Source organism: Pogoniulus pusillus, chromosome 24 (assembly GCF_015220805.1).
Source record: "Pogoniulus pusillus isolate bPogPus1 chromosome 24, bPogPus1.pri, whole genome shotgun sequence".
Taxonomy (NCBI): Eukaryota; Metazoa; Chordata; class Aves; order Piciformes; family Lybiidae; genus Pogoniulus; species Pogoniulus pusillus.
Genome location: NC_087287.1, coordinates 15,595,978 through 15,615,170, shown reverse-complemented (window position 1 = coordinate 15,615,170; position 19,193 = coordinate 15,595,978). Strand labels below are relative to the sequence as shown.

Below are 19,193 nucleotides of genomic sequence, written 5' to 3'. Positions count from 1 at the left end.
TATATTTTACCATGCCAAAAATTCCCCTACCAAATTAGTACTTTCACAAGCCTACAGGAAAATTATACAAGAAAAATATCAACAGTATGAATATGTGGAAAATATAAGAGAAGACCATGAAAATAGAATTATTTTCAGGACAAGAAGTGCATACACTTGTGTAGAGATTACCTTGCATTTTTTATTCTGCCTTGTTGGTCTGTATACTCCAATCTGTTGAGAAATGACATCACAAAGTTAGTGTTCAAACTCTCAAGTCAACTTGCATTTAGCAACCTTCCAGTAGAATAGAATAGAATTCATAGAATCAACCAGGTTGGAAGAGACCTCCAAGATCATCCAGGCCAACCTAGCACCCAGCCCTAGCCAGTCAACTAGACCATGGCACTAAATGCCTCAGCCAGGCTTTGCTTGAACACCTCCAGGGACAGTGCCTCCACCACCTCCCCGGGCAGCCCATTCCAATGCAAATCACTCTCTCTGGCAAGAACTTCCTCCTAACATCCAGCCTATACTTCCCCCAGCACAACTTGAGACTGTGTCTCCTTGTTCTATTGGTGGTTGCCTGGGAGAAGAGGCCAACCCCCACCTGGCTACAACCACCCCTCAGGTAGCTGTAGACAGTAATGAGGTCTCCCCTGAGCCTCCTCTTCTCTAAGCTAAACAACCCCAGCTCCCTCAGCCTCTCCTCATAGGGTTTGTGTTCCAGGCCCCTCACCAGCTTTGTTGCCCTTCTCTGGACACTTTCCAGCACCTCAACATCTCTCTTGAATTAAGGAGCCCAGAACTGGACACAGTACTCAAGGTGTGGCCTGACCAGTGTTGAGTACAGGAGCAGAATAACCTCCCTTGTCCTACTGGCCACACTATTCCTGATGCAGGCCAGGATGCCATTGGCTCTCTAGGCCACCTGGGCACACTGCTGGCTCATCTTCAGCCTACTATCTATCAGTACCCCCAGGTCCCTTTCCTCTTGGCTGCTCTCAGCCACTCTGTCCCCAGCCTGTAGTGCTGATTGGGGTTGTTGTGGCCAAAGTGCAGAATCCTGCACTTGGCCTTGTTAAATCTCATCCCATTGGCCTCTGCCCGCCTATCCAGCCTGTCCCTCTGCAGGGCTCTCCTACCTTCCAACAGATCAACACCTGCTCCTAGCAGTACCTGAAGGGGGCTTACAAAAGGACTGTTTACAAAGGCCTGGAGTGATAGGACAAGAGGCAATGGTTGGAAATTAGAGAAGAGCAGATTTAGATTGGATGTTAGAAACAAGCTCTTTGCTACAAGGGTGCTGGAACACTGGAACATGTTGCCCTGAGAGGCAGTTGAGGCCCCATCCCTGAAGGTATTCAATATCAGGCTCAACAAGTCTCTGAGAAACTCGATCTAGTAGAGGATGTCCCTGCTGACTGCAGGGCACTTGGACTAGATGACCTTTGGAGGCCTCTTCCAAACCAAACCAAACCAAACCAAACCAAACCAAACCATTTTATGGCCTTACATCTCTACTAATCCTCATTAAAACCAGTTTATAAAAACATGACTATTTAACTCTTCTTCAGAAAAGATCATTAACTATAAAACTGTGGCTCAAAGCATTGGGTTTTTTTGTTTGTCTGACTCTTTCAACAATCTCAAGCCTTTGTCCCAGCAAAGAAACAATCTGGGACACATGACCACAGTGGCACTGAAAACAGGCATCTACAGCCAGGATCCTACATCAGTACTGTGGAACTAACAATTTAGTGACTGTGTCAATAGTACCTTCCATGTTGGTCATCTTTATCCGTATCCATACCTTCCCTGCAGAAAGAAAACAAAGCAATATGGCACAGATTAAGTAAAGGATTAACAAAACTTATCAAACTACCATGAAGTTAGAATAAAGCATTTCTGTCATCTTTAAATCATAAATAGGAAAAAATATAAAAAGTGAGAACCTGGAAGGAGTAAAGAATTTCTGTAGTTTTTGCAACATCTACACATTTTCTTAAATGAGTTGTTTCTCCTTCAGAGCTAACAAAATGGCACAGTTTGATGTCTTTGACAATAAAACATGCTGCAGTTCAAAGATATCATCTGTTAGAAAAATGTTTTTCAGTCAACTAGAGGGGGAAAAAGATTGCAAAGACCTATTGAAGCAGATATTTTCATGCCTTCATAAGAAACAGGGCTACGACCCTGCATTTACTGCCATCAAAAGGACAACCAGAGGCATTTAAACTGCATAAAATTCACAACCTGCCCTGAATAACTTTGCAGTGATGCCTCTGTGTGTTTTGCACTTCAGTTTGCCTTAGAGTAGCTGATTTGCAAGTAGGAAATGGTAATTAGAACAATGTACCACTGGAGATGGCCAAATGCTTGGAGAGTGAGAGACTGAGACTAAGCAGGCACATTTAGAGTTAGTACAGCTTGCAGTGTAGACACATGGCTCACTTTGTCTCTATACCAAAAATGAGGCATGAACAACAAAAAGTAGGACCCTCCCTTATTACAGTTTAGTGTTGCAACCTTATGTACAGAAATAAGAGAAATCTAAGTTTTCATAGCCATATCTGGTAATAAAAGATGAATGCCTAATACTACAGCACTGTTAGGCAAAATAATTGGGAAGAGAGTATTTTTGATATACACAAACGTGTACAACTGTGCTTAAATGGGCACTATAAAGCATGGCTTGTTCTGGTTTAACTTTTACCTGCACGTTTCAAGTAAATGGGAGGTAAAAGGCAAGGCAAACCACAACTTTTTCAAGTGAAACCAATTATTGAAATATTTATACTTACTCAAAAGGAAAGCCATCAAGTCTGAAAAGAAAGAAAAATAAAAGTACACCATATATAGAAAATAAGAAAAAGGTCTTAATCTTTCTGTTGAAATTCTCAAGCTAATTTATGTTCTATTTGAAACGAAAAGCACAGTGAAAACAAGAGAATAGCATTAAACATATTCCAGGGAAATATGTTCAAATTAAACTCCCTTCTCAAAGTATAAGTTGTCTTTTTCATTAAAAATAGCATAGTTCATTCTAATTTATGTAGGAAAACCAGTACAGCTGACCTAAACTATGTTATGAACATCATGCAGATATTGTTTCATCTTCCAAAATGAAAGATGTGTGTTTGATGCATGATGCCTTTATAGGTAGATAAATGGGATAGATAAATGGGATATCAGAGGACGCTAAGGTCAGAAATAAATAAGGTGACAAATAAATCAATCTACACTTAAAAAAAAAAGCATCCTAACTTTCTTGGGTTTGGATTCCACCCAGCAGGCAGTTGGTATTTAAGTCCTAATTCTGAACTTTACATATAGACTTTTATCCTAAAGAAATTAAACAGAATTTCTACGTGCACGCTAACTGTTGGTGTTGTTTCAAAACTGTAGAGTGATCTGAAATACCAATGAGCTTTAACATGCTAAGAAGCTATACTTTATAAAAGCCTTATGAAAATTGTCTGGTATTAGCCATTACCATACTGGTTGTTTCTGTTCAACACTGGATGTTAGCCCTCTTGAAAATAAGTATGCTATTCTTTCATATCTTGTACACTGCACTTTACATCAGACTGGTTTTTAAAGGAAGTTTGAATAAGCTGCTGGTTTTCTTCATCTCTCAGTCTTCACAGCTGTGTTACTGTCTTAGTCAATGGCTCAAAGCGCTTCTGTTGCTCACAAAGAAATTGCATGTAGGTCTAGAATAGGACTCAGAAACAAAAATGAGGCATTGGTTTTCCACTTGTGATGCCACTTTTACCTACAGGATACTTGTTGTGGCAAAATTGATTTCAGCCTTAGAACAAGAAAGTAAAATCTAAAAGAAGTACAAAGTAAGTAAAAAACACTTCAGGCTGGCTTGTTTTTTTATCATATATTACCTCAACTGAAAACACTACTCTCAAGAAAACAAATGAACTGTTTATAGACCTGTGCATAGCATCTTAGATTCCGGCATTTGACTGAAACAGACCATAGCAGAGAACAGGCGACTTTTGCTGAAGTAACAATAATAGATTGGACAGGAATTTTCCTGGAGGAGTGGCAGGAGAAAGAAGCTGGTGAGGAGCAGCTGATCAATGTGCTTGGTTGTACTTGAGAGGTGAACAAAGCGCCTCACTAGAACAGGTTCTGCCTTGCTTTTCCCCTGACTTCTGTGGCAAATGAAGCATAGAGCTGGAAACTCAGACAATGTATGTAAAAAATACACCATTAACAGGCAGCAAAAGCTGGACAGCAACATTTCTGATATCCACATAGTACAAGAAGAGATGGAGGAAGTCTACCTTAAGTTCTATTTCAATACAGGAATATTTACTAGCCAGCATTTCCTTTGCAACACAACATGAATGGCAGTGTGACAACATCTGCTGTAAGCTCATCATTCAGATATTTTTTACCAATGCACACACAACCTAAAGGGCAGAATTAACACTTACAAGAGCAAGCTGCCTTTTGGAAAAGAGGACTTGAGCAATGCTTCCTACCCAGAGGAATAAAGATGGAGAAATCCTTTCTAGAGAAGAGGAAGTTGGTAAGATCAAAGCTAAATTTTGCAGTAGTCAATTTGACTGTAAGGAGCCATGTACTTTTCAGGAGGACTAAATGCATGTTAGAGAGGGTTTGTACACAGCACATTTGTGCTTCTTAAAGAGTACTTAAAGTGTTGCATACAAATTCTCCTACAGAGAAGCCCTATGCACACGGAACTAATTCTTATTTGTCATGTTCAGTAAGGATTACAAGCTCTACCCCTCCTTGAAAAAAAATTCAAAGGCCCATAATGACAACATTTGTGCTAAGATACATGAAAATAGAGTGCATAGCCCTCGAATTATAGAGGGGACCCATTCATGAGTTACCCTGCAGCTAGACTTCATAAAGTTACAATACTTAGGAGGTTTGCACAGGACTTGAAGTAGGTTGGTCTTGGTTTATCTAGAGCAGAAGAGATGTTACACTTTGGCAAACTCTACTATGATACTATGACCCTCACTGTTCTAAAGCAGAGCTGGTATGATTGTTTGCAGTTTCAAATATCAGCCCCAAAACAAAAGCTACTGAGCACTGTTGTTAACAAGCTTCCCTTAAAGAAGAGCAGCATTCTTGAAATGAAACCACATTCTACCACTGAATCAGGAGAAATCAAGATTATATTTTGTCAAGAATCATAAGCCTGCTGTCAAGGACCAACACAAGATTAAATCAGTTGATTAAAGGAAAGGCAAATCTATTGCCTCAAACCAGAGGCTACTCAGATTCAACTGGGAGATCAAAACAGTTCATCAGGCAAAGGCTGGCAGCGCACTGATAGGAAGTGACTAAGAAGACAAAAAATAGGTGAAGAAAAAGGAACTATTTCCAGTTTTGCTTCTGCTTTTTAATGAATTTATTATCTTCCCTTCCACTAGACATTTTATTTCTTGTGTAAATGGTCAATATAATCAACTTTTACACTGTATATTTCATCAGTATTAATTTTTCTCCCCTCGTCGGCCAAATATTTCCTTTCTCAGCCTTACCCCATCTGATAGTCTTCAGTTTTAGCTGCACTGAGCCACAGGATTTATTTTTATTATTAAATAATGAACTTTCCTCTTAGTGCATAGTAGATTCTTTCTTAAAACCTTTATGATAGGTTGTCAGGAAAATGTTATTTTAGAACTGCTCTAAGTATTTCTATCATCTCCTGCACTGTATTGTTGTGTTTCAACCTCATTTTAGCAGTGTTAAATCAAGATAAATCAAACTTACTGATAATCAGTAGAGCTTCCCTTTCTTTTCCTATTACAATCCATTCCTGAAGTGCTGAGGGAACTGGAGATCAAGTCAGCAGGGTCTGGTGACATAAAGTCACTAATTGTAGAAGATATATCCATCCTTTGGTCTGCCATTGGATTGTCTAACACAAAACAAAAGCACAGAAACTACTGCATTAAAAGACTCAGAAATGTACCTGTTTAACTAAAATAACCCCCAAAAACCATCTCAAAACACAATTTCTATTTCTTTTTGCCATAAACTAGACCACGGGCAATTTCCCCTTCTCCAGTCACTGGTGTATTGAATACTGCACAAACCCCAACACCCTTCTCAGAACACATTACTTAACACAACTGTTTTTAAAGTTTCATCATTACTAAATGGCATCATCTGTGAAACAGAATAGGTTTTACCTGAAAGCCTGTCTTGGAAGCCTAGATCCACGTGGGAAAAGATGATGATGCTCAGCCTGAAGCAGCTGATCACCTTACAACTCTTCCATGCCTCATATTCTGTCAATCGTGTACTGTCAAAAACCTGAATGGGAAGAAGAGCAGCAAGCTTAAAATACAGTTTAGAAATAAGTTTCTTTAGAACAATTTTACAACAGCACATAGATGTTTTCTACTCAAGGACTGAATCGGAGTCCTCTTACACAGTGTCGAAGATTTATCCATCAAAAAGATTAGACCTTGGGATGTACATGTCCAATGGACAAAGCTTTGAAACAGAAGGAACTTCTTCAGCATCACTTCCCTTTGGGCCCCATTTAGCATTCTTTGGCCTTGGCAGATCATCTAGGCCAACATCCTTGCTCATGCAGAGTACACTTAGATCAGGTTGCACAGGAACACATCCAGGCACATTTCTAAACTCTCCAGAGAAGGAGACTCCACAACCACTCTAGGCAGCCTGCTCTAGTGTTCTGCCACCCTCAGAGTTGTTTCTTATAGGGTCATACACAACCTCCTGTGCTCTAGTTTGTACCTCACAAAACCCAAAGTCACTGCCATGATTTTCTTCAGCTGTTAGAATAGCAAATGCAGAATTTATTCCAAAAATTTAAGTTATCTAAATTGTTGGTCCTGTCACAGTAACAACAGCCAGGATCCCAGCTCTTAAATCTAAGGTCAGGCAAGTCATTGCTCTAGTGGCACCAAATGCTGAACAGAAGATTGTTGTTCTAGAAGCAGAGCTTCTCACCTGACAACTTCTCTGTGATCCTTTCTCAGAAATAATAAAAAGGAACCCAGGTATCTGCAAATGTGTGGGTGTATTGGTAGAGGAAAGTTATGAGGCCAGATCTTGTCACTAATAAGAACTAAAGCAGGAAAAAATTAAATCAAAGTATAAATTCCCACTGACCCTATAACCACAGTTTCTTTTACAAGGCTTTAATTCACACTAACACAGTTACTTGTGGATCAAGCCTTATTTTCTTCCTGTGTCATCCTATTCTTAGTTGTCTGCTTTATCTCTCTTACTCAGTGTAGTCCAACAATTGTAAGTGTGATTGTGTTACTGTGGTTTATGAGATTGCTGCACGATTTACAAGCCACCAGTTAAACCACAGTCACTGACCACTTCTCTGTGCTGGGTTCAGATCCAAAACCCATTATCTTCAACCTCAGCTGATGTACAGAGGTTAGTTATAGCTAAACTTGGTGTGGCCTGTGGCTTAGCCCTATGAATTCCATGACAAAAGTACTGTCACATCAAACTACATCTTTGTCCAATTAATGGGCACCCATGATTGAGGCTTGGAGCCTAATATAAACTCCAAGCACTGTTTAATGCACATATTAGAAACAAGTAGTTTCTAAAACTTCTGGCCCAAATGACCAAAATTTATAGAATCATAGAATGGCTTAGGTGGGGAGAGAACTTAGAGATCATCTACTGCTGTGAGCAGGGATGCCTTTCAACTCAGCTCAGCTGCTCAAGGCCTCATCCAACCTGGCCTAGAACACCCCCAGGAAGGAGGCATCCACAACATCCCTGGGCAGCCTATTCCAGAGTCTCACCACCCATATAGTAAAGAACTTTTTACTTAGACCCAGTCTAATCCTACTCTTCCTCAGCTTAAAACTATTCCCCCTTTTCCTATTGCTAGACAGCCTTGTGAAAAGTCCCTCTCTGGCCTTCCAGTCCAAAAGTTGCTAAACGCTTCTCTATGTGAGTGTACTTGTTGAACTCACACTTCACTGCTTACTGTAGTTTCATGGACCATTTAAGATAACCTCAGACAGAAGGTTGGGATGGATCAGAATTAAAACAAGGAGGAAAAGAAGGCTTGCCAATTTAACATAGTCCTCTCCATTTAAGAATGCCTGCAACAGTCAACAATTTAACTTAACTGTCAGACCACTGCACAGTCAATGGTGTGCTTTAATGAAAAAAATTAGTTGCTTTGTTGCTCATTGCAAAATGAAAATCTTAAAATCATTCACTCCACTGGTGCTGCTATTTCTAATAACAACCAAGAGTCTACATTTGATAGCTGTACAGCAGCTGTTCTGAGTGTCTTCACCACTTAAGCAGAACAAAAGAATTACACAAAACCCAAAATGCCCAATTTCTTTTCAAGTCAGCCCTTTCTCTACCATGTCTCAAATGCTCAGCCCAGTTAATAACCACAGTCCTACATTTTGGCATTACAGGAGCCGTGGATGTCTCTTAAAATGAGGTTTAAAGTTAAGAAAATGTCAACCCAATGATTAGAGCAAAAAATCAGCATGCCCCAGTATAATAAATAGTGAGCAGTTCAGAGAAACATTTTGTTGCAAAGTTTTCTTGCAATTCTGAGAAAGATGGATTATTTTATTATCTTTTCAGCCTCCAGCTGCTAGATGTTCAATGGCTAAAAAAGTCCTCTATAAGGAAGATCACACAAGTTACCCATACACTGGCAAAGTTCAGATCTTCCATTTACGATGCCCAAGCTGTTGCCAAAGCACTCCAAAGACCTACTTGAAAAATTGCTATGTAATTCACTTCCTGATGAGACTCAAACAAATATGCTGTCACTGTATCACAGCACAGTGTCTCTCTACAGCCTGCCTGGGACCACTTCCTTCAGGATTCTTCTCCCTTGCATTCAATCTTACTCCAAGCCCCTGTTAACAAGGCTAATGAGACAGTAAGAACAAATCTTACTGTTCATCCCTTAAAAACAAAGTTAGATGGCACGTGACTAGCTTAATCATGCAGCAAAGCTGATCACGAGTACATAAACACCTCTGAGCAAATCAAGGTCGGAGCTAAAGTAGGTCAACTGCATCTGACAAGCACCCATCCGGGAGTCAAGACCTCTTTACACAAGCACCACCAGTTTCACTTACCCCTAGGCAAGCGTCAGCTATCTCCAACATACAAACATATGCATTCTAAAAGAAACACCATTCAGAACTTGATGAATCAGAAGTGTCTCATACCTTAAAAGCACTGGTTTGCAATGACAGAGGAAAACTGTGGTGTGGTTTCCTTAAGAAGTAATTGAAAAGATACTTATTGTCCCTATGAGTAATGACTAAACCCAAAACAGCTACAAAGAGGAAATCATCTACTTCCCTTCACAGCAGTACTAAAGTTAACTGCCACAGCACGAACTAGTAAGAAAAAGCAGAACAGGGTTATTTGTCTTCATTATCTGTGCTTCTTCAAGAGGTGCTGCAGATGTATGTACACTCACAGTATTACAGTATCACAGTATTATTAGGATTGGAAGAGACCTCACAGATCATGGAGTCCAACCCTTTACCACAGAGCTCAAGGCTAGACCATGGCACCAAGTGCCACGTCCAATCCTGCCTTGAACAGCTCCAGGGACGGCGACTCCACCACCTCCCCGGGCAGCCCATTCCAGTGTCCAATGACACTCTCAGTGAAGAACTTTCTCCTCACCTCCAGCCTAAATTTCCCCTGGTGCAGCTTGAGGCTGTGTCCTATTATTCTGGTGCTGGCCACCTGAGAGAAGAGAGCAACCTCCTCCTGGCCACAACCACCCCTCAGGTAGTTGTAGACAGCAATAAGGTCACCCCTGAGCCTCCTCTTCTCCAGGCTAACCAATCCCAGCTCCCTCAGCCTCTCCTCATAGGGCTGTGCTCAAGGCCTCTCCCCAGCCTCGTCGCCCTTCTCTGGACACGCTCAAGCATCTCAATGTCCCTCCTAAACTGGGGGGGCCAGAACTGAACACAGTACTCAAGGTGTGGTCTAACCAGTGCAGAGTACAGGGGCAGAATGACCTCCCTGCTCCTGCTGACCACACCATTCCTGATGCAGGCCAGGATGCCACTGGCTCTCTTGGCCACCTGGGCACTCCGGAGGCATACGCACGCAGCACCACTGAGGGATTTCTGCTCAGCAGCACAAGGACTGCAGAAGTCCCTGTGATGACTTCAGGACCAGCACACAAGGCCATGGCTGTAACAAGCAGTTCCTACATCCCAATCTGTATCTTTAAATACTCTGTAGAAACCAAAGGAAGATTTTGAATTAAAGCAGTGGTGTTTTCCCTTTGATACGTAAGGAGCTGATGTTAGAACATTTCATATTTGCCTGACATATTGATACTGCTTTGTTTTAATGGCACATTCACATTCTTCCAAGTCCCATCCTACTTGCAGAAACACTCCGTACTTCCAGAAGATAAGCAGCCCTGTGCCTTCCTCTTACACATAGATACATCCCACTGCAACCTCTGGACAAAGAAGTGATTCTTCCCTGGTTTGCTTGTTGAGATCATCCTTTTATCACTCATTCATCAGCATGTTCATCAACCCCCAGGCAGCCTATAATCCACATCAGAGCTCTTCCCAACCCAAGCTCTTAGTGACATCAGTATCTCACGTTTCAACCACATCCTTAACCACATACACAGAGCAGGAGTGATCCAACAGCCTCCTGCATCTCTCATGTTAGCAGCTGTTGCTCTCCCCCAGCCCTCACAACAGGGCATGAGTATCCCCTGTCCTGTGGCAGGCACAGGCCCTCAACAGCTCAAGCAACTTAACTGTTCCAACAGCAGCTCCCACCTTTCCTATGAAAAACACAGTAGGCTGGAGGGGAGCAGCTTGTGAATATAAACCAGCCACAAAGCTGCAAGATGAATCATTTTGCAATAGGGGTCAAGAGAGTCCCCAATATACAGAGGAAAAACTCCACATGAACAAAGAAGATCTTTTAGCTCTAGGAAGTTAACGTAAAGGCAGTGTCTCAACAAATAAATATACTGTCCATATGTGCTACTCTAACAAAACCAAGTCTGTTTCTCACTGGTGTCTCTGGGAAATGACTGGACAAGTCATCTCATTCCATCACTTCACAGGCGTTTTCCACATTATCACAGTGGTAATGGAGCCACAAGACCATATTCTGAACTTTGTCTTGTTCATAGAGTACTCAGACTTCCAGTTCCAGAGAGGCCTCTTATCCCAGCTCTCCTTGCTTAAAGGGGGAACTACTTAATTGTATTTCCAGCTCTTTTAATGAAGGACTTCTCTGTTGCCCCAAACCCAAAAATAAGCAGTAACTGAAGAAACTTTCTCTTGCACTGGGGAGCTCAGAACTAGACCCTGGAACACAGAAGTGTCTCACCAGTGCTCAGTAAATGGGAATGATCACTTTGCTCAGCCTGTTGGCAACATGACTGCTAATAAACCCCAGGAAGCTGTTGGCCTTCTTTGCTACAAGGGCACTATTGCTGGTTCATGGCCCCCCAGGATCTTTTCTGCCAAGCTGTTTTCTAGCTGGTCAGCCCCTGGTTTGTACTAGAGCATGAGGATTTTCCACTCCAGTTGCAGGACTTAGCATTTCCTTTTACTGAACTCCATAAGGTTATTTGTAAGGTTCTTGTCAACCCTTTTCTCTGGCTTGGAGAGATCCCTCTGACAGGCAGCACACCTATGTGGTATATCCTTCCCATGTTGTATTGTCTGCATCTCTAAACATGAGGCTTCAGATGGCACAGAAAAGCATGAAAAGAAGGGGAAAGCTAGCGCATAGTCTTCTTAGTGAAGCAGATGAATGCTTGCTTCAAGGCTGGCTGCAGTCTCATGGACCACCTTCATGTCAGAAAGTTTAAAGTGGAACAAAATTAAAGCCAAACCATACCACTTCCAGGAATCAAACCCTTCCAGCTGTTTAAGCTGAAAGGGATCTGTCTGCACCATGGATGAAGTACTTCCCTCCCTCCTAGGGACTGGTGCCTCTTTCTAGAGATATAGGTTGAAATCTAGCATATCATTCTACACAACAGCCACTGGGTCTGGAGGCTGTACAATCATCAGAAGCAGAAGCATCAGGCTGACCCTGAGACACAGAAGATGCCATTTCCTCTCATGTCTGAACACCATTTGCCTCTCTACCTCTTCAGTGAATCTCAGCTAAAAGGGTTTCAAAAAAGCTTGCTAGTTTGCAAGCATTATTGAAAGCTTGATCTAGTATAAGCTTCTTGTCAGCCAAGATTAGACTCTTTGAGCTCTTATTCTTTGAAGTACACATGTGCTGACCTGTTTGGATATTTCATTTTGGGCAGTCATCAAAACCAAGCATCACAAGGGAACTAATCATGGCCTTGTGAAAAGGTGGTGATGCACACAGTACTAACATGCTGCTGTTACCAAAGGAACTTGGCCTAATTCAATAATCAATCCTCTAGTACACATACTCCTTGGGCTTCCAGAAACTGCTTGCACAGGAAGAACAAAATGGACTTGCCTTTCTTGGAAAAACAGGTTTCATGGGGCTTCTACAGCACACCTACCAAACACAGCTGTTACCCAACACATGAATCAAACTTCAGGATCTATACAGACTTCTGGAAGCAACAAGCACTGGAGCACTGGTCCTCTCACCACTAAATACTGAGTGCTGAACTACTTCCTAAGCTCAGCCACAATGGCCAGAATGAGAGCAGCTAGTTCAGATGCCTCTGCTTAGAGCAGGAATAAGTGAATTTTGCCTCAAAGCTATGCAAACAAACTGGGTGCCTTGTGACATTTCACAGACACACCAAGATCCCCACAGGTATTCTAGGAATGTATTTTCAGATTTCATTTCAAATGTCATGAAGATGGCTGTTTTAAGGAGGCTTTGAAAAAAAAAGTATAGCTGCCATACAAAATCTGGAAGGTAACAGTCAGTCTCCTACAAACAGCAAGGAAAACTATATTCAGGTATAGCTATCAATATAAGATCTATTCTCAGTTAGCACACTCTGTCATGCCTTTGGATGCCTGATTTCAACAGGTCCTTCTGATCTAAGACATCCTATTTGATTTCACTGGAAAAGGATGCAACCAGAATGGAATAAAAGGGAGCTGTTCAAAGAATAGCTGCTTGTTGGGAAAAGACTGAATTCACTAAGTTTGAATTCTTTAAAACCAACAAACAAAACAAAATCTCAACTTATTTTAAGACAATGCTACAGACATTTTGTTCAACAAAGCACTCCAAAATTTTTGTAGAGCGAGTTATAGAACAAGATAATTACACATTACACTTTAAAATACTAAATGCTGGTAAAATAAGTTCACAAGGTCTGTGTTAAGATGTAGTACTTAATATTTGTTTACTCCAGTCCTTCAGAACACTTTGTGCATGCGTGGGAAGGAACAACGTATTGTGCTTTAAACACTGGGGAAGGAGTGGAGGGGAATGACTTAAAACAACAGAAACAAGTCCTTTGGGTGGGGTGTCTAATTTTACTCATTTAACACTCAAAACACTTATTGTTTAACTGCCTTTGTCAGGACAACAGTCAGTGGACACAAATTGAAACACAGGAGGTTCCTTATGAATGTAAGGAAAAAAAATCTTCCCTTTCAGAATGGCAGAGCAGTTGCCCAAGAAAGGCTGTGGAGTCTCCATCTCTGGAAGCATTCAAAACTCATCTGTGTGATTTAGGGTAAGTGATGCTGCACTACCAGGGGGTTGGACTAGATGATCTTCAGAGATCCCTCCCAACCCCTACCATTCTGTGATTCTGTAAACATATGTCTTTTAATTTAGAGCTTACAAATATCTGAAAGCCTAGCTGTCATTCTAAGTGATATGCTCTGGGCAATTTTGATTCCCTTACTATAGCTAAATGAAACTCCTATTCCTCACAATTCAGCACATATTCTTTCTGCACTTCATAATCTCCAAAGGTGTCTTTCAGTAGCAGGAAGGCAAAATCATTTCACAAGAAATTCTAAGAAATGGGTCTTCTAAAAGGTCTCCATATGAAACACCAGGCTAGCAAAACCCTTCCTCTATTACTTCAAAGGTCAGATCTCACCCTTAACACTTACCCAGTCTGACCAGAGACCTGGGACAATGTGGAAGCCATTCTAGGACTTAAGCTTATAACCACTGCTTGTGCTTTAGTATAACTTGCACTAGGATGAACTGATTCAAAAGATGCCAAGGGAGAATAAGCCTTAACACAATCCACTTTTCTCATTAACAAAGCACAATTCCAGCACTCCACCAGTTACTCCAGCTTCCAGTCACCAAATCTTTCTCTGCCTTTGCTAGGTTTTCTTCCCTCCTCATACTGGAGCATAGTAGGCATCAAAGCCAGACATGTTTGAGCTCTGCCATGACTAATACTACATGTAATACTTTCTCACTTGCCTTTTAAATGTTATGCATTCAGGTATGTTAGCAATTTTCCAGTTGAATAGGCTGAACCATTACACACTTTTTTCAGCCTCTGAAGTGCATTTATTGAGGTGACAAACCTAGTTTCCTGCACTTCCCTTTGGGTTGAATTACCTGGTTCAAACACTGATAAACATATGCACACAGTGGATTCTGGTTTACAGTCACAGTACGACAACCCAAGCACATCTGGCACTGTCCTGCTAAATTCCATCTCTGGCTGGAGGAAGCTGTCCCTGCTCTGAGCATTCTGCCAGTCTAATAAAGAACACTTGACAGGCTGTCAGGTTCCCTTTGATCCTAAAGTAGGCCTAGTGAAAAGCAAGATATTCGCAGCCTCTATAGAACGAAGTTGGGCCATTCCTCACTCAAGTCACCTCTTTGTTGTCTCACACACATATCTACAACACCTTCCATTTTTTCCACTGGTTTCTTAAAAGCTCCTTTTAACTTTAGACAGAATCAGCTGTCACAGAATCATGGAATCATAGAATCAGTCAGGGTTGGAAGGGACCACAAGGATCATCTAGCTCCAACCCCCCTGCCATGGGCAGGGACACCCTACCCTAGATCAGGCTGGCCACAGCCCCAGCCAGCCTGGTCTTAAACACCTCCAGGGACGGGGTCTCAGCCACCTCCCTGGGCAACCCATTCCACTCCCATGGTGCAGAACTTCCTCCTCATATCCAGTCTGAACGTACCCATCTCCAGCTTCCCTCCATTCCCCCTAGTCCTATCACTCCATCTATTTGAGCACCAGTACTTCTTCCCAGTATTTGCTACTGCAATGGGCTGCCCAGTGAGGTGGAGGAGTCACTGTCCCTGGAGGTGCTCAAGAAAAGATGAGGCACTCAGTGCCATGGTCTAGTTGATTGGATAGGGCTGGGTGATGAGTGGGACTGGATGATCTCGGAGGTCTCTTCCAACCTGGCTGAATCTACACTTCTTTGATTCCTTCAGTCTACCTCGGTACTACACTAGAGGCTCAAGTTAACTTTTTTCTCCCACTACACCACTGTTTTTTGGATAGGAAGGCGTCACAGCTTTTTGTTAAGTAGATGAGTAGGTAGCCTGCTAAGAAACACTTGCAGAGCATAGAGTGATGGCATAGCTACTGTTCTGTGTTACAGCATGTGTAGAAAAGCAGACATTTACAACTCAGTTACTCCCCAATTTCCAGGTTTAAGAAGATAACCCCTCCACACATCACAGTATCACAGTATCATCAGGGTTGGAAGAGACCTCACAGATCATCAAGTCCAACCCTTTACCACAGAGCTCAAGGCTAGACCATGGCACCAAGTGCCACGTCCAACCTTGCCTTGAAGTGCCCCAGGGACAGCGACTCCACCACCTCCCCGAGCAGCCCATACACTCTTGCAAACAGCCTCAGCTATCTGTCTCTGCACCCGGAGTCCCTTTGATATATGTGGAGCACTAAACACTAATGTGAATACACTCAGCAATTTGGTTTCCTGAAATCACACTGTTTGCTAGTTAAATCCAAATTTAACAAGTGAAAACTGAGATGCTGCAACAATTTAGCACTTGCACGTTCTCTATAAAGCATGCAAAGACGTGAACATCAAAAAAAGCTACAGATACTATTTTCAGTCTTGCTCAATGTCTCAGAAATAATAACCTCCCCCACTCCCCAAATCCTGTTTTCAAATGAGCGAGCTGCTGCTGCTGCTGAGAAAGGCAGCACTTCAGAGTTATGACAGCTCACACTGGGGCATTATCCAATACTCTGCTTTTCAGAGAGGCTCGCATAAAGTAGTTTGGATCCACAGCAACGGCGAACACTGGGAAGTAGGGCAGGCTCCCAACACCCACCTAGGGCCAGCACCGACACTGACACGGTGTGTCAGGAGCAGAATTGCTATAACCGAAGGCTGACCCATTCGGTGCCCAACAGCAGCGCTTAGCACTTCTATGGGACAGCTTCTTCCAGCCTCACTTCACACTTTCACCAGTTTTACACGACTGTAAAACCAAAACAACAATTAAGAGAAGTCTTTTAACAGGACATTAAAAGTAAAGTTAGATGTGTCATCATACCACATACTGAATGCATAAGCGGCATACTCTTGGCTGCTTCTGCTGCAGCACTGGCTGCCTTTTACGGTTCCTACTCTCTTGGATGAACTGCAAACTCTTTGCAAAGTGAATGAGCTGGGTTTAGCTGGTGTAGAGTTGGTTTCCTTAGTAGTAGCTAGTATGGGGCAATGGTTTTGATTTGTGCTGAAAACTGTTCGTAATTCAGGGATGGTTTGGTCATGGCTGAGCAGTGCTTACACAGAGTAATTTTCTGCTCCTCACAGCACCCCACCGGTGAGGAGTGTGAGAATCCAGGGATTAGCTAATGGCCTTCATGTCTGTGTGGGGCCTTGGAGTATGATAAGAGATCACAGAACGTCAGGGGCTGGAAGGGACCTCAAAAGATCATCCAGTCCAACCTCCCTGCCAGAGTAGGATCACCTATACCAGATCACACAGGAACATGCCCAGGCAGGCTTTAAATATCTCCAGAGAGGAAGACTGCACAACTCCCCTGGGCAGCCTGTTCCAGTGTTCTGTCACCCTCACAGGGAAAAAATTCCTCTTCACGTTTACATGACACTTCTTATGTCTCAAATTCAGGTAGTGACAGGACCAGGGGGAATGGAGGAGAGCCAGAGGTGGGTAGATTCAGACTGGACATGAGAAGGAAGTTCTGCACCATGAGAGTGGTGAGAGACTGGAATGGGTTGCCCAGGGAGGTGGTTGAGGCCCCATCCTTGAATGTGCTTAAGGCCAGGCTGGATGAGGTTCTGGCCAGTCTGATCTAGGGTAGGGTGTCCCTGCCCATGGCAGGGAGGTTGGAACTAGATGATCCTTGTGGTCCTTTCCAACCCTGACTGATTCTATGATTCTAACTTCCACCCATTGCCCCTAATCCTGTCATTGGGCATCACTGAGTAGAGCCTGGCTCCAGCCTCCCGGCACTCACCCTTTACATATTTATAAACATTAATGAGGTCACTTCTCTGTCTCCTCTTCTCCAAGCTAAAGAGCCCCAGATCCCTCAGTTTCTCCTCATAAGCAAGATGTTGTACCATGAACTATGTGAGAAGAATAGGAGAAAAAAATAACTAAGTGCTGTATCCTGGAAGCAGATGAGAAAGGCAACTGGGAGAAAAGCACCAGAGAGTGGTGGTGAATGGTGCCACATCCAGTTGGCAGCCAGTCACTAGTGGTGTTCTCCCAGGATCAGTGCTGGACCCAGTCCTGTTCAATATCTTTACTGACAATCCAGACCAAGGGATTGAGTCCAGCATCATAAGTCTGCAGATGACACCAAGCTAGGAGCAGGTGTTGATCTGTTGGAAGGTAGGAGAGCCCTGCAGAGGGACCCTGACAGGCTGGATGGATAGGCAGAGGCCAGTGGGATGAGATTTAACAAGGCCAAGTGCAGGGTTCTACACTTTGGCCACAACAACCCCAAGCAGCACTAGAGGCTGGGGACAGAGTGGCTGGAGAGCAGCCAGGCAAAAAAGGACCTGGGGGTGCTGGTAGATAGTAGCTGAAGATGAGCCAGCAGTGTGCCCAGGTGGCCAAGAGAGCCAGTGGCATCTTAGCCTGGATCAGGAACAGTGTGGCCAGCAGGACAAGGGAGGTTATTCTGCCTCTGTACTCAGCACTGGTCAGGCCACACCTTGACTACTGTGTCCAGTTCTGGGGTCCTCAATTTAAGAGAGATGTTGAGGTGCTGGAACATGTCCAGAGAAGGGTGACAAAGCTGGTGAGGGGCCTGGACCACAGCCCTATAAGGTGAGGCTGAGGGAGCTGGGGGTGTTCAGCCTGGAGAAGAGGAGGCTCAGGTGGGACCTCATTGCTGTCTACAACTACCTGAAGGGAGGCTGTAGCCAGGTGGGGAGGTGGCCTCTTCTGACAGGCAAGCAGCAACAGAACAAGGGGACACAGTCTCAAGTTGTGCCGGGGGAGGTCTAGGCTGGATGTTAGGAGGAAGTTCTTCACAGAGAGAGTGATTGGCATTGGGATGGGCTGCCCAGGTTGGTGGTGGAGTCACCACCCCTGGAGGTGTTCAAGAAAAGCCTGGATGGGGCACTTAGTGCCATGGTCTGGTTAGTTGTATAAGGCTGGGTGCTAGGTTGGACTGGATGATCTTGGAGGTCTCTTCCAACCTGGTTGATTCTATGATTCAGCAGTGGGCTTAATATAGATTAGGCTGTGGGAAAGTGGAATTGTACCATGCACAAACTCCTCAAGAAATAGCCATCAGCTCTGCAGATCTTGGTCATTGGTCCACTCTGTGGCTGTCATCACCTTCTGGTCTACCAGTTTGTCATTTCAGCTCTCTGCATTGAGACTGGCTGGCCCAGGATCAACATACACATCAGGTGATCTCAGGAAAACCCATCAGCAGGATGGGTGCATAGGTAAACACAGCTGGGACAAATGACTCCAACTGGCCAAGGGGATACTCCATACCATATGATACCACACTCAGCAGATAAAGCTGAGGGCAGAAAGGAGGGGGACACCTGGAGTGATGGCGTTTGCCTTCCCAAGTCACCAGTGACGTGTGACAGAGCCTGGCTCCCCCGGGGGTGGCCGAGTACCTGCTTGTTGGTGGGAAGCAGTGAATGAATTCCTTGTTTGGCTTTGTTTGTGCACACAGTTTTTACATTACCTATTACATTTTCTTTATCTCAACTCAGAACATTTTTTCCACTTCTACTCTTCCAGTGTTTTTCTCCATCCCACTGCAGGAGAAGTGAAAG

General features: G+C 43.3%; 1 protein-coding gene across 2 annotated transcripts in view; it reads right to left on the bottom strand.

The window, feature by feature from the left end:
• BMAL1 (basic helix-loop-helix ARNT like 1) overlaps positions 1-19,193 on the bottom strand; it is a 50,757-nt gene that overhangs the window by 17,370 nt on the left and 14,194 nt on the right. Inside the window, exons 2-6 of one of the 2 annotated variants that reach the window (XM_064163778.1) lie at positions 6,174-6,297; positions 5,752-5,899; positions 2,784-2,804; positions 1,759-1,797; positions 172-213 (exon numbers count right to left, since the gene is read on the bottom strand). In XM_064163778.1, coding sequence (XP_064019848.1) covers positions 172-213; positions 1,759-1,797; positions 2,784-2,804; positions 5,752-5,891 — 242 coding nt within the window. In that variant the 5' untranslated portion in view covers positions 5,892-5,899; positions 6,174-6,297. Of the gene's footprint in view, positions 1-171; positions 214-1,758; positions 1,798-2,783; positions 2,805-5,751; positions 5,900-6,173; positions 6,298-19,193 lie in introns of those variants that run through there. The other variant, XM_064163777.1, reaches the window with a different exon arrangement.